Source organism: Lissotriton vulgaris, chromosome 11 (genome assembly GCF_964263255.1).
Source record: "Lissotriton vulgaris chromosome 11, aLisVul1.2, whole genome shotgun sequence".
Taxonomy (NCBI): domain Eukaryota; kingdom Metazoa; phylum Chordata; class Amphibia; order Caudata; family Salamandridae; genus Lissotriton; species Lissotriton vulgaris.
The window spans coordinates 822,786,270-822,808,475 of NC_141699.1; the positions used below are offsets into that span (position 1 = coordinate 822,786,270).

Sequence of the window (22,206 nt, forward strand, 5' to 3'; positions counted from 1 at the left end):
ACACACTGACACAAATTAAGATATCCAGCTCAGTTTCTTTTTAAATGTATTTATCTTTGACCGTCAACCCTTTTTTTAAATGTCACTGTTATTTTAAATGTCACTGTCAAGCTTAATGTTGATGCATTTCTACTCACCAATATAGATGAATATGTTTTCCATGCAATTTCCTTAGACTACAATTTTTAGTAAATTGTGCATTCTTCAAACGATTACTGGCCTAATGGCAAACAAAGTGGTAGGTTCAAGGAAGAGGATTCAACTGACAGGAGACCGCATTTTAAATAAAATATTTTATTCTCTTGAACATATCTATTTTAGTGAGCACTGGATTACAAAATCAAAGACAGTGTTTTTAACGTATTGTGAAATTAAAGTGCAGGGTTGTCTAAATTTCAATGCATTTGCATAAAATCTTTAAAAGACATTAATAAGAATGGAGGTGCAGCCAGATAATTGAGAACTGTTTACGGGTGCTCCACCCGATAATTCAATATAGTCATGTAGTAGTTCCTGTTGGGGGACTCCTGAACCATAATATTGACATCTTTGCACCCAGCAGTGTTGAAAGACCCCTCCCAGTAGCCATCCTCGCTTAGAGCCAGGGGGCCTTTTTTTATGTCATTAACAAACACGGTATTCACACCAGGAACTTTTAATTTGAAGTGCACGTTGCGGTTAGCGGGCAACACCCCAGCTGTTGGTTCAATCAGTTCATAGTGTCTCAACCAGGATGTATAGTTCAAGGGGAACACAGGCCACTTCACTGCAGAGTTGCTACAGGAGAGAAGGTAGTTAAGCGCATAGCTATAGCTATTCCCCGTTTCCATTTTAGGTTTGCTATATATCTGCATGACAAACATTCCGGCTTGAGGGAGCTGAACCTTGAACATAACTCGATTTTCATGTTGCCATGTGAATATGTGCTTTCTCTTAATATCTTCAGTCATTGTCATGTCATCGGTGTGCAGGGTGGCAAACACATCCAAGTCTTCTTTCAGTGTGAAGCTGACAGAAGCGCGCCCATCGTCGGTATGGATGATCGGAACAAGGTGAGAAGGTTGGAGGAAACCTTTCTGCACAGTTTCCCAGCTTGGGCCCACTGGGTTCACCAGCTCTTTAGGGATCTTCATCTTCTTGTCCACAGAGCTGCACTCCACAACGTATTCTAGTACAGATGAATATTCATCAGCAGAAGAGTTGGAAGATTTGGCAAAGATCTTCAATCTGTGAGTCCCTATTTCCTGTGGATATACTTCAAGCCTCATCCCACCCTTTTTTAGGGTCATCAGGCCCCTTCTTTCAGTTTCATTTAATTTAAATGTGAAGAGAGTAGGGTAACGTCCCTCCACCGAGATAACCAGCTTTCCATTTACTGTAAAAGATAATGAAAGGAATAAATTAGTGTCTGCCTCCATACAATTCATAACAGTTACCTTCCCAATTCCATAGTCTCACACACTGGTCAGTACTTTAGGGATTTATGATTATTATCTGATAACAAGTGGAGAGGTGTGGAGCAACAGCCAGAGCGGCTGACTCTGTAGCGTGGGGTTCACAGTTCAATTGCCGGCAGCAGCTCAGCTCAGCAGCATGTGACTCTGGGCATTAGCTCACTTTGGGGCACATGCATCAAGATAAGGAATTGCGATTCCTTATTAGCGATTTTTAAGAAATCGCTATTTAAGAGTAGCAATTACTTATGCATGATGAAATCGCAAAACAAATAGCAATTCCTAAGCATTCCCTAAGAGCGAATCGCAAATTGCGATTCGCTATTAGGGAATGCTTTCCCATTCATTCCTACGGGCCTAGAGGGCCATAGGAATGAATGGGAAAGCATTCACAATTTGCGATTACCAACTAGGTACGCCTCCCCTGATGCACTCCCAAACAGGTAAGTGTGCCCATGTGGCGCACACACGTCCTAAGGGCATGTGTGTGCGCCACATGGCACTTTGAAAAATGTAATTTTGTGAATTTTTCCAAGGATTTGCAAGTTACCATCAATTCGAAATGGATGGTAAATTTGCGAATCTTTAATGCAAAGTCGCATTTTCAAAATGCTTTATGCTTTCCATTTAGGGAAATGCAAATTGCGATTCCCTAAATGCATTAGCAAAATAGGTAATCACAAAATAGTGATTACCTATTTTGCAAATGCATTTTGGTTTCATGCATCGCAAATGCTTTTTTACCGGTCGCAAATGGGACGCTTCTGCAAATCAGCCCCTTTGCGACCAGTAAAAAGCTTGATGCATGTTCCCCTTAATCTCCACTATGTCACCAGCACCTTGAAACCCTTAAAGGGGTGATATATGACCGTGCTTTGCAAATAGGAATTATTATTATTATAACGTACTTGTACCTTCCCTTGGAATATTCTTATTCTATGGAATGTTCATATTCCTGTATTGGGGAGTACTTTATAGCTTTTTAATCTTAAACAGATATTCTAAAAGCCATTGTTTGAGCATCTTCTCTTCAATACAATTAAGTATGAATCTTTGCTTTTGATTTGTGACGTGTTTTACATTTTGGGGGGGATGAATTGCATCTTTATATTTTGTTGTTTTTTTGATTTACAGGTTCAGATTCATGTGATTCATACTGTTCCTACTGCATCGCTGAGATTTGACAGACAAGGACAGGTTTAATAATTTATGTTAGGGGGGAGGGGTTATAAGATGCTGGCTATTGCCATTCCTATTTTTCACACCATTCGTTGTAGATTTTGATCAGTTAATGGGTATATACATATTTGAGGTGCGTAACATGGAAACCCAATTTCATGGGTGTGAATAGCACTTATTTCCTTATGTAGATGACTCAACCCTGCCAAATCTGACAATGGGGCAGGATTAGCAGTGTATACAGACACAAAACGATGCTTACTTCAAGATAATTAAACGAGAACACGAAAAGTATTGTTGGTCTATTGATATGGCTTCATGATAAGTATGACACTGAAGCATACATTCGCCTTTGTAAGGTTTGCAAGGAAAAAGTAACATAGCTAACTTTATGGCAGCAAAGTTTTAGAGGGTGTGGAATTAGAAAAACTGGATAAAATGCAAATATATTTGCAGTGGGTACTCTAAGCCCTCCCAAGATGCGTAAGAGAGGCAATGTCTCAAAATCCAGGGCAAAGTTGCAGCAGCCAAGAACTGAACTGAACCAGTATTAACAAAAGACATAACACAAACATCCAGAACATAGTTGACCAGAGGGATCGGTTTAAGTGAAGCAGATGAACTGTCAATAAAGCAATTAGGTCAACAATTATCTTGTAGCTTTAATTGAGGCAATAAAACATTAACAAATTCTGGCTGACAGGGCTAAGACAATAAAGTTGGTCTGACTAAATCATTATATTCAATTTAACATCCAGGATTTCGGATCAACCCATTTTAAACATCTATTGAAAAAATAGCCAATTTAAACTCATGTATGTCACTATTAGGAACTAGTGGGCTGAATTGATGTTTGCCGAAATCTTTTTAAGTGAATAAAATTATGAAACTGACCTAACAGGTAAGAGTTTAAAGAAATTAAAAAATTGAATATATTTTTTTTTTAGTTTAAGAAAGTTTTTATTCAAGTTTTTTCAAATACAGTATAATCTGAAAGCCATACAATACGAAGTGGGGAGCAAAAGAAAAATGGAATAAAACAAATGGCATGTAATACATGTAAACTTTAGGTGGAGAGGAGAAAGAGGAGAAAATGGAAGAATAGGAAAAAGAAAAGAAAAGAAAGTAAGAAAGAAAGAAAGGAAAAGAGAGAAGGGAAAGGAAAAGGAATAGAAAAAGACTCATAACCGGTACATATGGACAATGTGCAAGAACGGAAATGGTCATGCGTTCACTTGGGAGATTTGGAAGAAAGATAAGTAGTGAAAGGCAGCCAGAGAAGATCAGATTTGATTTTTAGAAACAGAAGTAGAGGAGGCAACAGCAATCCTATGTTCATCACAAATGAAATTCCACCAAGTAGTAACAGATAAGGTGTAGTTATCCTTCCAGCACGATAGAATCACTTTAAAAGCAAGAGCAATAAAAAGATCAAAATAAAAATCAAGATAAAAATTGAATACATAACCGTTCAAGTAGCCAACAGCTCAATTGCTTCCACAATGGGCTGTTTCTTTCTGGCTCCTGGGAGCAGCATGCCTCTGCACTGGGCTCTGCTATTATGACCTCACCAGACAGAACATTTAGTCATGATTTTTATATTGCCTTTGTATCTATGAATAATATCTGGTAGTTTTAAAAAAATAATTTTCAACAGCCCTTCACAGGCACCACTATTCAGAAAGTTATATTTGTGTGAGCAAAAATACAATACAAACACTCTCCTGCTTTCTGTAGTCTGCCTCAGAGAGACACCTACCACCACGAAGGAATGGGAATTTTGTCAACATTTATCAAAGAAGAATCAGGCGGCAAAGAAATCACGAAGGTGACAAAAAGCAGAGAGTCCCAGCTTTTTAGTGATGCCAAGGGAAGGAACATTCTTCGACCTAAATGTATTTTAAAATTATTCAGGATTGAGATTGGAGTGAGATTAAAACAGCAGCACTTCAACTAGAGCATCAGCTTTCTCAACAAAACAGGCTGGCATTGAAGCGACTGATGTCATTGAGCAGTAAGCTGTACGATTTCGAGGTCAAGGACAAACATCTTCAAATGCTTGTGGCATGTGGCAGTGGCAGCATACCTAAGGAGAACCAGTTCATTCATCTATCAATGTCTGAATGACTGCCTGATCGAAGGTTACACTTTCCAGAACATTAAGGAGACTTTTCACAAAGGATCCCTGAGAAAATGCAAAGAATTTAAAATCAACAATGCCAAACAGGCTCCCATTTCATAACTTTGGGGCATATTACCAAGCAGGGCGATAGGCAATTATCGCCGCTTTAGCGGCCGTTTACGCCCGCTAAGCGGCGATAATTCTGTCGCTCTATTAGCAAGCTGTCGCTAACAGCAGTTAGCGACAGCTTTAGGCGATAGCGAGCGGTTTGGGTCCCGTTTTGCATGTCAGCAATATTTATCGCTAATGACATGCAAAGTGGGTGTACCCAACCTGTTAGCGACTGAAAGCAGTCGCTAACGTCGCTATCGCCTATTAGCAAGGCGGGCGTAGCGATGGAAATATTCCCGCTATCGCCAAAAACGAACGCCTGCTCTGACCAGTTCTTAGCCATGTTATCCATGGGGAGGTGGATAACATGGCTAAGAGCATTTTGTCGCTAATGCATGAATATCGCTGTATTCTCAGCGATATTCACGCTATCGCCGGAAAATTTATCGCTTTGGAGATAAACGTTGCTAATAGCACGTTATCTCAGCGATAATTTCCGGCGATGCTTAGCGATAAAAAATTCGTTGCTAAGCCTAGTTAGCGATAAATATCGCTAATCGTTGGTAATATGCCCCATTGTATTCACGATTTAGCGTTATTCGACACAATCACGAGGGTAAATGTTGGATTTATAGGAGATACCTTCTTCTATCGAACTAAAAAGCCACTTGTTTAGGGAAATACGTCTCCCAACAGCGTTGCTGACACCTTCACTATTGAGTTTCGAGGTATCATGCATTTCAGTTCCCCTAAAAGCTCTATCTGACCATAAAGTCTTTCCAGCACTTCCTGAAGAAACACAAGACCTGTTTTAATGAACCTAAGGAAATAGAATGACTCTGTCCTTGGCAACTTTGCATTCTTTTTTTAAGAACGGAGTCCCGTCCCAGTACTGTACTTCATTGAGGCGATAGATAGCTCATATTGTCAACAGCAAATATTTGCTCCATATCACGCACACCTTGCCTTGAAAAGTTGAGAGCCTTTTTTCCAATGATCAAAACAAACTCCATTCTGATTCAAACAGACTAAACACAACAATGTAAAACGTGGACGATGAAGCAGATGGAAAGACAAGGTCAAGAGCCCTGTCTATAAAAGCAAACACACATTTGGTTCTTGCTGATAGGCTGACTGATCTCCAAGTAACAATATGGCATATCTCAGCCACAGGAACAATGGGGCATATTAGCAAGGCAGGCGATTTGAAATTATCGCTGCTTTTGCGGCCGTTTTCGTCCGAAAAGCGGCGATAATTTCATCGCCCTATCAGCAAAGACACGCTCTTGCGTGTTCTGCTGATTTTGCGCCCTTGTCAACAACGCCCGCTTTGCATCTCTAATGAGATGCAGAGTGGGCGTTCCAGGGCAAAATAATAGTAGAAATGTTGCTAAGCGGCATTTCTCCTATTATCAAGCTGCTCGCTAATAAGCAGAGCGTTAGGAAAAGTAGCGCTAACCACAGTTAACGCTACTTTCCTAGCGCCTGCTTGTGACCTGTACTTAGCCATGTAATCCAATGGGAGGTGGATTACATGGCTAAGATTGTCCTGCCCTATCAGCAAGGTTATCGCCATTTTCAATGGAATATCGCTGGAAAACCAGTGATATTCCATTGAAAACGGCGATAATCACCACTATCGCTAGGATTTTTATCTCCATGGCGTTCAGCGTTGTTAATACAATGCTAACATGGAGATTATCGTCAGCGATAGCGGGCAATAGAATTCCTCATACTAGCAGAGGTCTAGGATTCTTTTCCACTGCAATACAATTTTAGCAACACAACAGGCACAGGGGCATAGACTGGAGCATTTGACAGACTGTTCTGGTAAAAAAAAGACAAAAATAAAACTCCAAACTCAAAAAAAAAGGCAGAATTCAGGACTGACACTCTTAGAATTTTGTCTGGGCCCAACGTAGAAGCTATGTCTCTGACAGATTTTAGAGTGCTAAATTCCACAGAGCATATTCTCCTGAAGTCTGCTAGAAAGTCGCCAAGACAGATCCCAGGCTGGGAGATCACAGAGCGCGGAGGAATGCGTAGCAGGTTAGAGAAGACAAGGGAAACAACCAAGGGGCATATTAGCAAGGCAGACGATTTGAAATTATCGCCGTCGCTTTTTGTCTGAAAACGGCTGCAAAAGCGGCGATAATTTAATCGCCCTATCAGCAAAGACACGCTATCGCGTGTTCTGCTGATTTTGCGCCCTTGTCAACATTGCCCAGCTTTGCATCTCTAATGAGATGCAAAGTGGGCGTTCCAGGGCAAAATAATAGGAGACATGTCACTAAGCGACATTTCTCCTATTATCAAGCTGCTCGCTAATAAGCAGAGCGTTAGGAAAAGTAGAGCTAACCACAGTTAACGCTACTTTCCTAACGCCTGCTTGTGACCTGTACTTTTGATGACTATTTCTGCCACTCTTTTATGAAATTCTGTACAATTGTGTTACAAAAATAATTTCTTTATATTGAATTTATTGGTTTTTTAATTTGTTGTAATGTTTTTGTATTTTTTTGAAATTTTTAATGTTTTTACTCTACATGTGTATATTTACAAATAAATTCAATTTTGTACTTTTTATAGGGGTCTGTGCTTCCTACATGTTGTTTCTCCCTGGCTTTACTATTTACTTGTTAGCTGTTATTACATTGTTTACTTTCCCTGTATAACAAATCCAGTTGTCTAGCAGGGGGTCCTTGTTATTTACGCCGTGTGACCTGTACTTAGCCATGTAATCCAATAGGAGGTGGATTACATGGCTAAGATTGTCCTGTCCTATCAGCAAGGTTAACGTCATTTTCAATGGAATATCGATGGAAAACCAGCGATATTCAATTGAAAACGGCGATAATCCCCGTTATCGCTGGGATTTTAATCTCCATGGCGTTCAGCGTTGTTAATACAACGCTAACATGGAGATTATCGCCCGCAATAGCGGGTAATAGAATTCCTCACGCTAGCAGCGGTCAGCGATAATTATTGCTACCGCTTGCTAATATGCCCCCAAGGGTCTAATACAGAGCAGAGGTCTCAAGGAAAGGCAGGAGGAGGAGAACATGCAGGATTAACATTTACTGAAAACCTCAGTTTTATAATTGTTTTTAGAGATGTTTATTTCTTAAATGAGTGTGGGGTCATTTGGCATGTCATTTAAAAGCTATTCTCCCAAGTAGCCAGAGATGTAACGATTGGATTTTGGTAACTCTGGTTGAGGTAAAATGGCTAACAATGTGTTCACTGGTAGTCGTTGTACTACTGGTAGCCAGGTAATTCAAGAAGATACTTGATGAGTTGCCCTGAAATATGCATGGGAAAAGAAGTTAAGCAGTCTGTTTTTAACAAGTTATAGTTTTTTGTACATTCAATAAGAAGGTGCAGCAGAAGGGCATAGCAGAGGCCCTGATAATGTGTTCATCTTATTTGGAAGTATATGTGTAAGTATGTTTGATGACCTCATCACTTTAAGGGATGATGGCAGATTTCGGTTGATGTGCTCTCCAGTGTTCTTAAATTCGTTGTTCAGGTCAGATAGAGTGGCAAACTAAGCTGGACAGTCGAATAAAGATTTGAATGCACCAGTAGTGAAACGTTCTGGGATTTAGTACAACTGAGAACTAGACCAATAGAGGTCATCCAGGACTTCATGTTTGTCAGGCAAGCTGAATTTTAAAATAGGCTGTGGGCAGAAGTTTACACTTATCATGCAAATGCGTTATAAATTGTGATTGGCCTCAATCGAAAAAAGAATGAGAAACCTGCTCCTTACAGGAAGATTTTTGTATGTAAACAATTTTGGAGATTAAAATTTCAACTATAGAAATGGTCTGATTAGAACAGCAGCACTTCAACTAGAGCATCCGCCCTTTGGTTTTGCTCTGCTGGGTCCAAAGCCAGGTGGAAATATGCCAACAGCTTTAACTTTTTTCTGATATGACGTAGCTATCAACATTTACAAATAACACACAGAACATAGAACATACATTACAAACAATTACATAAGATTAGGAGGGAGGAGCGCACACCGAAGTCAGTGCATGCAAGATAAAAAATATATCATGGATATTCTAACATTCGGAATACTTAAACACAGTCGCCAGGGCGGCACCTACTTTTCACCTGCAATGAAGCCTCAGGGTCAACAGTACAATGTCTGCTGCCCTTCATAAATGCAGTGTAAAAGTGGGAGGGGAAGAGTGCAACTTCCTCATTCTTCGCTGATTTGACCCTAATGGTGGTCACAATCGCAGCCTGATTTACCAGCCTTGTATGATCAAACATACAACTCTTGCATAAAGTATTTTAGATATCTCTGTCTTGATCTGTCATAGGAGGCACAAGCTAATAGAACATGTTTAAAAAATGATACTAAATTTCCTTTTTTAGGGTACCGGGGTCAAATTCACTAAGTTTCACCAAGCCAAACAAAGTATAGGATGCTCTTCCATTGAATGATATTAAGTAATCAGTTCAAGATGTCCAATGACACTGAACCACCAGTTCATTCGTGTGTTAAGCTACCGCCGCTATTGGTAGCAAGCCAAGCATCTTAGCATAATAAATGCTTGAAAGATTGATTCATCAAATTATGTTTAAATTATATTACATACAGTTAAAGCTGGTATTAAGAGTTCAATACAGCTAAACTATTGGTTGGGAATCTAAAAAATAAACAGAAGGAAGCTGGAATCTAAAGTGTTGTGGCTGCCTGAGACGTGGGTCCTCCCCACACCAGTGGGCAGGTGGGAAGTGGTGGACAGAAGGAGTTGTTGCTTTGGTCTTTAGCGGCCATCTGTTCTCATGCTGTGCTTGTACGGACTGCTATTGAACAATTTCCTGCACATTCATTTTATTGTGTATTAAAAGCACCCATATAGTACGTTTTGTTTAAGTTAATTTTATTTTACTTTAAATAATGCTTAATATTGCAACCTAAAACAGTGTTGAGGGTTTTTGGAGGATGGAGCTAAGTGGCGGCCAAGATGACACCTCTCCAAGGAATTCCTTGAACTGCTCTCTCTTCGTGGTTTATGTGGTGGCTTTGGAAACCTGTTCCCCTTCATAAGTTGTTGATGGATCCCCTCGAACGTGTGTAAAGTGAGGTGCTACCCTTGGAAAACTGCAGAGGTGCAACTTGGTGTGTCATATTCATCTCTTATCCCCACTGATGTGTACAGGAAGGCACCTGCTGGCAGAACTGCCTTTTAATGTGTTGACTCTGGGGGTGAGACAGGCAAGCCATAAAACCAAGGGGGGACCAATGAGCTGATTGTGAGCAGAGGTTTGAAATCCTTGGTGTAAAATAGAAGTATGACACCTTGATTTGGACAGACTCTCTGCTTGACAACCTTAATGATGGAGGAGAGAGAGTGGGTACTTTGAAGGAGGAGCCAATTATGAGAAACCACTTGAAACACCAGACCTAAGGATGACTTGCTAGGTGACGGCTGAATACTGGACATGGTTTACTTCTTTCAGCATATGGGGTATAGTAAGAATCAATTGGTGGGAGATAGTATAGACAAAGTGGCAATGGACGACCTAAGAGCACTGCAATACGAAATAATGGCAGCACTCACAACTATTTTTTACAAACCTGAAAATGGATACATGGCTAGTTGGCATGAAGAAAACATTCTTTGTGATGGATTAAGATATGGCAGGGTTATACCTGAGGGTGCACTCACCAGAGAGCCAGGTGGAATTGTTTGAAATGATATGCGAGAGCAAGGGAATTTTTAGGACAGGGTGTCAAGGAATGGAAGTTTTTAAAGAGCCTTTCTGGATTGCCTGAGAAACAGACAACTCTGTTGTTGTTAAAGGTAAGTGGAGTCCGTGTTAGCGGTTAACAGCTCAAAGGAAAACCCCACAATGGGGAAAAATTGCCTTTGGCAATTTTTGAGGTTCTTGATTGAAGATGTTGATAGCATTGATGATAACATCAAAACACAAAACTTCTCTTGACATCAGGAAGGAGAAAAGACCAATGGGTCAAGAGAAAGATGATCCACAAGGAATAATACAACTTCTTGTGAAAAAGAATATAACAAGGAATGCTGAAATTTTAATTCACAAAAAATAAAACAGTATCAAAGACTGAAGGAAAAATCCAAACGGCTCAAGAAAATGTCACAGACCAAAAATAATAACAAGTGTGCATTGTACATGGGGGAGTGGCCAAGCCAGCCAAGACAGCGGACGCACTCTCGGAGTGCTCCGATTGGCTGCCCACTGGAGCATCACCTTGCCAGGCAAAGGATGCCAAAACCATGCCAGATTGTGGTGTTATGAAGTTAGGGAGTTTGGGAGGATGCCAGCGGTGCCCTAGAACTTCGCTTAGTCGCCGCGGGAGAGGAGCTGCAAGAACGGCCCATCGGTGTACGAGCCCATCTAAAATGGCGGCGCCCAGTTAACATTGTTACGGAGGCTGAGGGAGAGGAGCCCAGCGGCCCCGGGCACCACGCCACCGCCTGGGACCCACCGATACTGAGGAGGCAGCATCGGCGCTAATCACACGTCACCCCAACACCACTGTAAGTACGTTGGGTGATCCCCGGAGGTCCCACGGGCTCGCGGTGCAGAAGATCCTTGCTGGCCATGGGGACCCCAGGTGACTGAGGCGGCGGGCACCGGGAGCTGAAAGACCGGGACCTGAGACACGGGGGGGTGAAAATTGCAGCGATCGAAAAGTAGCGGGGTGGGGGTGAGGCTGGAGCCCCCCTAAGGAGAACAACCCCTTCCCCCCTCCCCTTCATCTATTAAGGAGGAATGTGGGCGCTTTACCTGCTTCAGGTCCAGCCGCAATTTCCTGGGAGATGAACGCTGGGAGCTGAGACCACGGGTGCCTCAGGACTGCCTGCGCTTTGACAGAGGGCACTACAGCGAATGCGGGGGTCCGCATCGGCATCTGCCTAAGGAGAAGGACTTGCAGCTGAATCCCTACGACGGGCCCGACTGGCTGTTGTGGCGGAGGCAGGGGAGAGCGGTCCCCATAGACTCGCACAGCACCGACACGGTGGTGAAGGCGCGGACACAACATCCCCACCAGTGGGGAGACACAGAGGGTAATCCGGGTGGGACCCTGCCGCCCCCACGCACGTCAACGGCGGAGTGGGCTCACGGCCTGAACGGGGCCCTCCCGGGACAGTCCCGTGAACGACGAGAGAGCCCACAGCCCCACCCAGGTCTCCCCATAGTGATCGGTACTGAAGACCATGGCAGCAAGATCGGTGACGCTGTGGGGGATGAATAGCTGAAGGGCCGTGCACGTAACCACCAGGCCTGCACAAAATGGCGGTGCACACTAGCCGACTCCAAGGGTAGCGAGGCGGACCAGAGGCCAGACCGCGCAGGGGGAACCCATCGAAGGCCCTGACCGGCAAGGATAGCAGAAGGGCACGGAACTCCCATTTTGGGGTGGTCCATGAACAGCAGCTGACCCCGCTGCGCGGCAGGCGGCAGGCGTCAGGCGCCGACGACAGGCTCGAGTCGCACCAGGACAGCAGGCGCAAGAGAGCCCCTGGAAGATCCTCGAACCCCCCTTCTCGCCGAGGGGCCTCCGGAGGCGTGGAGGCTCTGGGCCGCACCCCGACATCGGTGACAGTGGGTGCCGCCAGCTACTGGATAATCGAAGGGGTCCTCTGCATCACACGGGACCGGGAACTGTGCTAAGTGGGGAGCAAAAGACGGATCGCGCCCCCACGTGCAAGATCAACACGACCTGACTACACAAGGTGCACCATCGGGGTCCATTACCTAGCCGGGGTGGAATTGGGGAGACAATTGCGAACAATGACCACAACACCAGCGCTGGCAACAAGGAGGCAGCCCTCCCCAGAGAAAACAGAATGGAGAACCACCGCAAACGGATGATATGCCGACCAAGTTGGACAAAGTACCAGCAGCTATAGAACATTCCCGGGTGTCTATGGAGAGTAAATTCGGCGAGCTAGCCACGGACCTCAACCTCTTGAGGGACGATCACAGGAAACTGGCTGAAAAGGTAAACCAAGGGGAAAACATGCTACAACGGATGGGGCCGCAGGTACAGACAACCAGGAGGCCATCAAAGAACTACAGACCAAAGTGAAATCCCTGGAGCACAAAACCGATGATTTGGAGGGCCGCTCTCGCCGGAGCACCATACGAGTCCTCAACTTGCCGCAAGGCGTGGAGGGGACAGACCCCATACAATACATTGAAAATTGGATTAAAACTTTCACCCAGGCTCAGGACCTATCGCCATTCTTTTCGGTGGAGAGAGAGCACAGGGTTCCAGCCCGGAGGCCGCCCGCGGGTTCCCCGCCCAGGCCATTCTTGCTCAAAACTGCTGCATTATCAAGACCGGGATGCGGTACTGCGAGCAGCCAGACAAGCGAGAACACTCAGCGTTGAGGACAAACATGTAATGCCGTTCCCAGACTATTACCAAGCAGTACAACGTCAATGAGCCACATTTCTCACGGTAAAACAAACCATACGCCAAAACAACGTGCAGTATGCACTCCTCTTCCCAGCCTGCCTTAAGATTATACATGAAGGATCTTAGCACTTTTTCACAGACCCAGCAGAGGCGAGAAATTGGTTGGAGCAGCACAATGATGAGCTACCTGAAAGCAGAGCCACACCACATCATGGACTCCCCAATAAGCGGCGACGGATGTATGACGTTACAACGCATACTATTACAACTACCTACCGTTACAACGCGACCATTACAACGCATACCATTACAACGCATAGCGCTTTGAGGTGCTGGATAGTGGTAAGTATAATTTACTATTCTAACTCCAGTCCCTGTGGACCCTAGGGAAGGTGTTGGATAGTGAATTATACTTATTCCCTATCCTAGAGCACCCCCCAGCGCAATGCGTTGTAATGGTATGCGTTGTAAAAGTCGCATTGTAATGGTAGTGCGGAGTAAAAGATGCGTTGTAACGGGTGTATACCAGCGGCGACAGGGCACTAAACCAGTTACCCTCACACAGCTGAGTCGTCCGTCGGTCCCCAGCACCAGGAACTCCCCAGATCTAGAACAAATAATAGCGGACCAAAGAAGGGCCTTGCAGGCTGCAGCGGGAGCCCGGCGCACGGGAGAGAGCTTGGAGAGAAACATGGCCCACATAGCTTCAAGTCAGAAGAGGAACTCAGCGACACTCACACCTCCAGAGAGGGCTCAGTCACACCACCACTGGTGACCCCACAAACTGCTGACTCGCTGATATGAAATACAACATGAAGGCGACATGTCAAGAGTAAAATACTCCATGAAGATGGACACCGCCAAAGCACCGCGACCAAAGATGAAAGGTAATGGCAGGTGCGGGCACACTCACAGATATATTATGAAGTGGGTAGCCAGGACGCTGACCCCCAGTGCCAAAGTCAAAACACATGTGGACAAAACGAACTAGAGACAGTACGAGATGTACAGTTTGGACTTTTTGTGCCAAGCAATAGGACCCTTACGTTGGGATCGTTTCCCTAAAGTTCTTTTTAAGTTCCCCCTTCCCCATCACTTTCCTGGTGACCTTGTGGGAGCGAACAACTGGAGCGTTAGTAGACATGTGGAGGGTGGCTGTGCGGGTGGGGGAGGACCTGCCTGTATGAAGGGGCGGAATAGAAATGTGACTCATGTAAGTAACTACAGACATGACGAGCACCCCTAACACAGACATCACATTTGTTACACTAAATGTGAGGGGACTGCACACAGCAAGTAAACGCTACTCAGTGTATGCCTATTTAAAGAGACAGCAGGCACACGTAGCCCTCTTACAAGAGCCCCATCTGACGACATTAGAGGTGGAACGATTGCAGAGGAAATGGAGGGGCACCATCTGTGCCACCGGGTACTCAGCGTTCACCAGCGGGACATTAATCTGGATCAGACCAGGTACCCCTTTTAAAGAACAGGCAAGGGTGGTGGATAAAGAGGGGCGGTATGCGGTAGTGGAGGGATTATTGGATGGGCAATCAGTACTAATAGGCAGTATATACGCCCCTAATGTAGAGCAGGATGTGTTCTGGAACCGCCTCACGAAAACACTAGCTCAATATACACACACCTCCTGGATATTAGGTGGGGATTACAATTGTTTTTTAGACGCCGGCCTGGACCGTTCCCGCCCCCCACGGCACATTCACCAATCTACAGGCAAACTGAACTCTTCAATATATGGGTAAAGCACTGGGCATTGGTAGATACATGGAGGGCACGACACCCCACCCCCAAACTGTACTCATTTCATTCCATTCCTCATTATCTATGGGTGCGCCTAGATAGATTTTTATGCTCGGCAGCCTTACACCCCAAAGTACAACAACCAGACTATCTAGAGAGTGTGCTCTCGGATCACGACGCCCACTCACTGACCCTCAGGTGGAGACCGCCACACCCCCCAGTACCCACATGGAAACTACCACAGAAATGCCTCATGGATCAGGCCTTCACACATGACCATGGGGAACACTTGCAGGAACACTTCACAGTAAATGCGGGTACAGCGTCTTCACGACTCCTAGAGTATGATGTACACAAGGTGGTGGCGAGGGGTCACTGTATACAGCAAGTACTGGGTGTGCGCAAAATACTTGAGAAGGTGCTACAAGACACGGAAAGCACCTTAGCGGCCCTACCGAAAAAAGAGGACCGTGGTGGGGCCACCCCGGCACAAGTAGCCGAAGCCAAAACAAGATACACAGAAACACTGAGGGACCTCCGCAAATATAATTTTACTTCATACGCTGCCAGGGTGCACCGGGAGGGCAACAGGGGAGGGACACTCCTGGCCTGGCTTGCTAGGCAAGACCCTGACCTGAAACCAGTCACAGGAGTAAGGGATCAGACAGGACGGCTCCAGACCTCCCAACCTGCGATATTACAAGTCTTCCACACATATTATTCCAGTATTTACCAGGCCCGAGTCAGGGAGACCCCCAAGCCATTAACAGGTTTTTCCGTGCACTAACACTCCCCCAGGTCCCGCAAGAAGACAGGAAATTTTTAGAGAGAAAGATAAGACCTAAGGATGTCAAACAGGCGATAAGAAATGATAGTGTACCTGGCGCACTCTGGTTCTATTTGTTTTGATATTACGATACGTGGGCTATGTTGTGTAAATGCCTACTGAGCATAAGTACAATGACCTTAGAGGCCCAGCCCCTCAAGGGCGACTGGGACAACAACATGCAACAACAACATATTTGAGCAATAAAACGTTCAATGCTTTTAGTCAATGTTCATTCAAATAAACTTTTTATGTTTCTCCATAAGGTTCAAAGAAGAATTTTACATCATTGATATTTTTCACATATTTTGATATGTTACAATCATCATAAAAATATATACATTATTGATTTCACACCCAATGCATTTCAAGACTTGAGTCTCTTCTTCAGGGGTATAGCTGCAAAAGGATTTGTGTAAAATGAGACCAATTCATTTACAAAAAGGTTTATTTTCTGTGTAACTCAGTGAATCAAGCCCAATCACCAACACCAGTGTAGCAAGCCACCTTGGCCAAACTTACTTGAAATCTTCAATGTAATCCTATGAAATAAAAGGGCCAAACAAACACATACACTAAATCAAAATTCAACATGATAATTGCCCCAATTTAAACTTCCAACAACATAAACAAAGTCTTAGTACCTTAAGTTCCTTGCATAAATCCTAATACTGACGGAATACTTTCCTCAGTGAATCTGGCACTGAAAAATTATAGTAGCTCCAGTCAGAGTCATTATATCAAAAATAGAAAATGACACCACAATAAAACCGAGCATAACCCTTATCTTACCTAAAAGAGTGATGATAATAGATGGGCAACTCAATGATCTGTAAAGAGAACAAAGTGATGAACTCTTAGGTCTATGAGTTTCAGACTGATCGAGGAGTAAACTACCATAACGTTGAGTTCAATTTACATACAAACATTTGTGTAAATGACCATAGTCTTACCTACACGAATAGTAGTAAGGGCAGTGTAGCCAAAATGATCTGTGAAAAGAATCGAAGGAAAGAGCTCTTAGTTTCTATCAACTTCGAAAAAGTTAGCAGCAGACTGCCATACAGTTAACTCAGCGCAAACTCCTACCTCACAGGCAATGGTCCAGTCCTATCACCGTCAGTCCTACTTGCAAGCGGTCTACGCCATGCTGCAAGATCGCGTTGTAAACCCGAAGATAATCCTTCCGCGTCACGTGATCGCGGAGAAGGAGTTCAAGAGCATAGAAAGCGGACTATAATCAACAAGGAACTCCGTGCATACTAGATTGTATGTTAGTTGAACAGTAAAGAGAAAACGATACGAGTAGCGATAATTGCGAGCTGTCAAATATTAAAAAGAACGATTGTGACGCATACGCTATGTTTCCGGACAATTTTCGTAAACGACGTGACACTCGATAATTATACTGCAATCTTGTCTATGGCTCAGTAACAAAAATTATGACCATCTAGTTACACATATAAACTTCATTTCAGTTTCCAGTTACACATAACTGGTCAATTCACATCGTTTATCATTTCTCCAAAAGGAATGAAAGGTGAAAAAAGACTCAGTGAGAATGGAAAACAGACTCAATACAATAGCAGATAAATTATAATAAAAAAGTCAATATCGAAATAAAATAAGATACAATAAAAAATATGTTCCATTACATCAAAGAAACAACATATTAAATATGCTCTCTTCTACAAATAAGTTAGGTTACAACAAAAAGTGTCTTGTTTGGGTGTAAGTGTTGTGTTTTTGTTAAGGAGTGAAAGGAACACATTTCAGAGAAAACACGACATCTCCAATTTGTCATTGAGTCCCGTTGGGTTCAGAGTTCGTAAACGTTTAATCCAGTATACTTCTCGTTGAAGTAATTTCTTTGAATTATCACATCCAGGTTGTTTATCCACTTGCTCAATAATTTGAAATTTCAGTTGGGCAATTGTGTGTCTCATATCTTTCCAATGATTTGCCAGGGGCGATGTTAGATTTCCAGTTCTTATTCGACTCTTATGTTCTGAGAGTCTCGTTTTCATTTTGCGTTCGGTTTTTCCGACATATAACAGTCCGCAAGGACATTTGATGGTGTATATAATATTTTCAGAATCACAGGTGCTTTGGTTCTGTAGTATGATTTTTTCTCCAGTTTGTGGGTGTAGAAGAGTATTGCCCAAAATCGCATTATTACAATGGATACAGTTCCAGCATTTAGAAGTCCCTATTTTCTGAGTTTTCTCCTTTTGTTTTTTTGTTAGAAGTTCTTTCAAGTTATTAGACCTAGTATAGGCAAACAGGGGTTGATTATCAAATAATTTATGAAAATCTTCTTCTGTCTTAAGTATTTCCCAATGTTTCAATATACTTCTTTTGATCTCCCAAGAAGCAGTTGAATATTTTGAAACAAACACAGTTCTTTCAGTGGTGGATTTTGTTTTCTTCTCCAAAATTTTAGATCTAGGGGTTTCCCGTGCCTTCTGCATTTGTTTGTCAATCAGATCTTCTGGGTAACCTCGATTGAGGTAATTGTTTTTTTTGATCCATACAGGAATTTTGGCATGTTGCATCCTCTGAAGAAATCCTAAATATTCGCAAAAATTGAGAGAAAGGTAAATTTTCACCAATGTAGGTGGATGAAAACTGTTGTAGAGTAGTGCATTGTTTTTATCCGTTTCTTTTCTGAATACACTTGTATGCAAAATGTTATTTCTTAATTCTATTTGAACATCCAAAAATGATATTTTGTGTTTGTCCATCGAGAAGGTAAATTTTATCCTTGGGTCAACTAAGTTCAGTGTTTTGATGTTATTTCTTAGTTTATCTTCTGTGTCATTCCATATTATAAAAATGTCGTCGATGAATCGGCGAAAACATATTAGTCCTTGTGTCCAGGATGTATCTTGCAGAATGTACTCACTCTCAAACTTCGCCATGAAGGTGTTCGCGTATGCTGGTGCTCCACGAAAACCCATGCTGGTTCCATTCAACTGAATATAAAATTTATCATCCCAAGTGAAATAGCTGTTTTGTAGACAAAATTGCAAAATTTCTAGAATGAAGCTCTTCGGAGCGTCTGAGTCAACTTGATTAGGTAGGGCCCATTCTACCGCCTCAATTCCATTGGCATGTGGTATTGACGTGTATAAAGATACTACGTCGATGGTGCATAGAATTCAGTTCTCTATGATCTTATCCTTAATACTCTCCAAAAATCTCAAGAAGTCAGATGTGTCCTCTATGTATGTTTCCCATTGTTGGACAAATGGCTGTAAATAGTGATCAATGAATTTCCCCAGATTTTCAAATATCGAACCGCATCCTGCCACGATGGGTCTGAATGGAGGGTCTGTTAGATGTTTGTGCATTTTTGGTAAAAAGTAAATCCTTGGTCGTTTGGGATAAATGTTCATCAGGTATTTTTTGGTTGTGATATTTATCCAACCTAGTTCTTCCGCTTGATCAAATATTTTCTTCAAATTTTCCATAATTTCCAAAGTCGTGTCCATGTCCAATTTTCCATATATAGTTGTGTCTGTTACATGTTCAAAAGCTTTTCTATCATTAAAGTCTTTATCCATTATCACCAAACCTCCTCCCTTGTCAGCTTTTTGTATCTGAATATCAGTTCTTCTTCCTAAATCTTTCAAAGCGCTGTATTCGGCTCTACTCAAGTTTTTTTGTCTTTTTTTGTAAATTATTCTTTTCAAATCCTGTTTTATGAGTATCTCAAAGGTATCCAGAGATTTGTGGGAAGTTGGCGCCATAAAAGTACTCTTAGCTTTGACGATTGGAATTTCTCTACTTGGTTCTTGAGGACAAATGTTTGTGAAGAAATTTTTTTAAACGCAAAGTTCGCATAAATCTGAATATGGCTATCTCAGTCTCCAATTCAGAAGAGTTATAAGAGCTTACAAAGGATGTTCCTTTATTTAACACCTGAATTTGAGATTTTGTTAGTTTCATTTGAGAGATATTCATAACTAAATTCATTTCGGTGTTTGACTCCGTAATCCGGTCTTTGATTTCTCTTTCTCTTTTTCCTTTTCCTTTTCTTTTACTTCTCCTTGTTTTTTGTTTAACGGTTTGCCTGTCTGTATTGTGATTGTTTTCTCTGGTGGACGTCCTGTGAGGGTTGCCCCCTCTAAAAAAGACACATTAGGTAGTGGTTCAGATGTTCCAGACGTTGATGCTTTGGTTTGCTCAGTTGTTGTGATTGTAGATGCATGACCAGTTGGTTTTCTCGATATAACTATATCTCCATCGGAGACCACACTTTCTTCCGATGACATTTGGGTGGGTCGTTTTTTGAATCTGCGTTGGGCATATACTTCTGCCCAAGTATATGCCTCGTTCAATTTATAGTCTATTGTATCTCTCTTGAATTTTCGTAACTTGGTCTCTTGTAGTTCTTTGCCATATTTGTCTAATTTAACATTTAGTTCCTCAAGAAATTTATCCCATGGTTCTTTTTCCATCCTTTTTGTCAAGTCATTTTTTAAGTTGAAAATTTCTACCTCTAGTTCATGTATTGCTCTTGACAGTTCTTCAACTAATAATAGAATCAAATCTAAAGAGCATTTATTTAAAAAGTTATACCATTTGTCAATAAATTGCTGGTTGTTCTGTAATCTGTATAACATAGGTTTTATGGATAATCGTAGTCCTCTGGGTATTCTTTTCACTCGGTGATATTGAACTAGAGTAGAGGCATGTAGTCTCTGATTTAAACTCTCTCCTTGTTAAATATTCTAATTGTCGTAGCTGTTGGGCAATGGTGCCACTTTGTGCGTCAAATGATTTGGTCTCCTTAATTACATTGTAAATTTGATCCGCTTCTTCAGTGGTATAAACTTTAGTTGAAGCTCTGTTTTCAGTGATGCTTGAAATGCTGTCAAAAGACATTTTTACTGTGGGTTGTGCTGCCCTGGTACTAGGTCCAGTAGAAGAATTCAAGAAATGATAGTGTACCTGGCGCACTCTGGTTCTATTTGTTTTGATATTACGATACGTGTGCTATGTTGTGTAAATGCCTACTGAGCATAAATACAATGACCTTAGAGGCCCAGCCCCTCAAGGGCGACTGGGACAACAAACTGCAACAACGACATATTTGAGCAATAAAACGTTCAATGCTTTTAGTCAATGTTCATTCAAATAAACTTTTTATGTTTCTCCATAAGGTTCAAAGAAGAATTTTACATCATTGATATTTTTCACATATTTTGATATGTTACAATCATCATAAAAATATATACATTATTGATTTCACACCCAATGCATTTCGAGACTTGAGTCTCTTCTTCAGGGGTATAGCTGCAAAAGAAATTGTGTAAAATGAGACCAATTCATTTACAAAAAGGTTTATTTTCTATGTAACTCAGTGAATCAAGCCCAATCACCAACACCAGTGTAGCAAGCCACCTTGGCCAAACTTACTTGAAATCTTCAATGTAATCCTATGAAACAAAGGGCCAAACAAACACATAAACTAAATCAAAATTCAACATGATAATTGCCCCATTTAAACTTCCAACAACATAAACAAAGTCTCAGTACCTTAAGTTCCTTGCATAAATCCTAATACTGACGGAATGATTTCCTCTGTGAATCTGGCACTGAAAAATTATAGTAGCTCTAGTCAGAGTCATTATATCAAAAATAGAAAATGACACCACAATAAAACCGAGCATAACCCTTATCTTACCTAAAAGAGTGATGATAATAGATGTGCAACTCAATGATCTGTAAAGAGAACAAAGTGATGAACTAGACCATTGCCTGTGAGGTAGGAGTTTGCACTGAGTTAACTGTATGGCAGTCTGCTGCTAACTTTTTCAAAGTTGATAGAAACTAAGAGCTCTTTCCTTCGATTCTTTTCACAGATCATTTTGGCTACACTGCCCTTACTACTATTCGTGTAGGTAAGACTATGGTCGTTTACACAAATGTTTGTGTGTAAATTGAACTCAACGTTATGGTAGTTTACTCCTCGATCAGTCTGAAACTCATAGAACTAAGAGTTCATCACTTTGTTCTCTTTACAGATCATTGAGTTGCACATCTATTATCATCACTCTTTTTATGAAATGCTAAAGAAATCAAAGATTACCCCCAGTCACAGATCTAGGTTAAATCCATCGTTTTTTTGCTTGCCATGCCATTCCAGTTTTCACCCAGCCATATGTAAATCAGTCCGAAACCAGTCCCAGGATGCTTGTTTACAGTCCAGGAGGACTCCCCAGCTTAGCAGTTCGGGTTCGACTGTTGCCATGAGGAGCAGGGTCAAGACTGATTTTCAAATGGCTAGGTCCATACTGGGGTGTTGTAGTAAGTACAAGAA

General features: G+C 42.2%; 1 protein-coding gene across 1 annotated transcript in view; it reads right to left on the reverse strand.

Moving 5' to 3' along the window:
- Positions 1-278: 278 nt before the first annotated feature.
- LOC147683539 (kyphoscoliosis peptidase-like) overlaps positions 279-22,206 on the reverse strand; it is a 462,798-nt gene continuing 440,870 nt past the window's right edge. Inside the window, exon 15 of the mRNA XM_086943931.1 lies at positions 279-1,375. Within this exon, the coding sequence (XP_086800057.1) occupies positions 468-1,375 (908 nt within the window). The 3' untranslated portion in view covers positions 279-467. The remainder of the gene's footprint in view (positions 1,376-22,206) is intronic.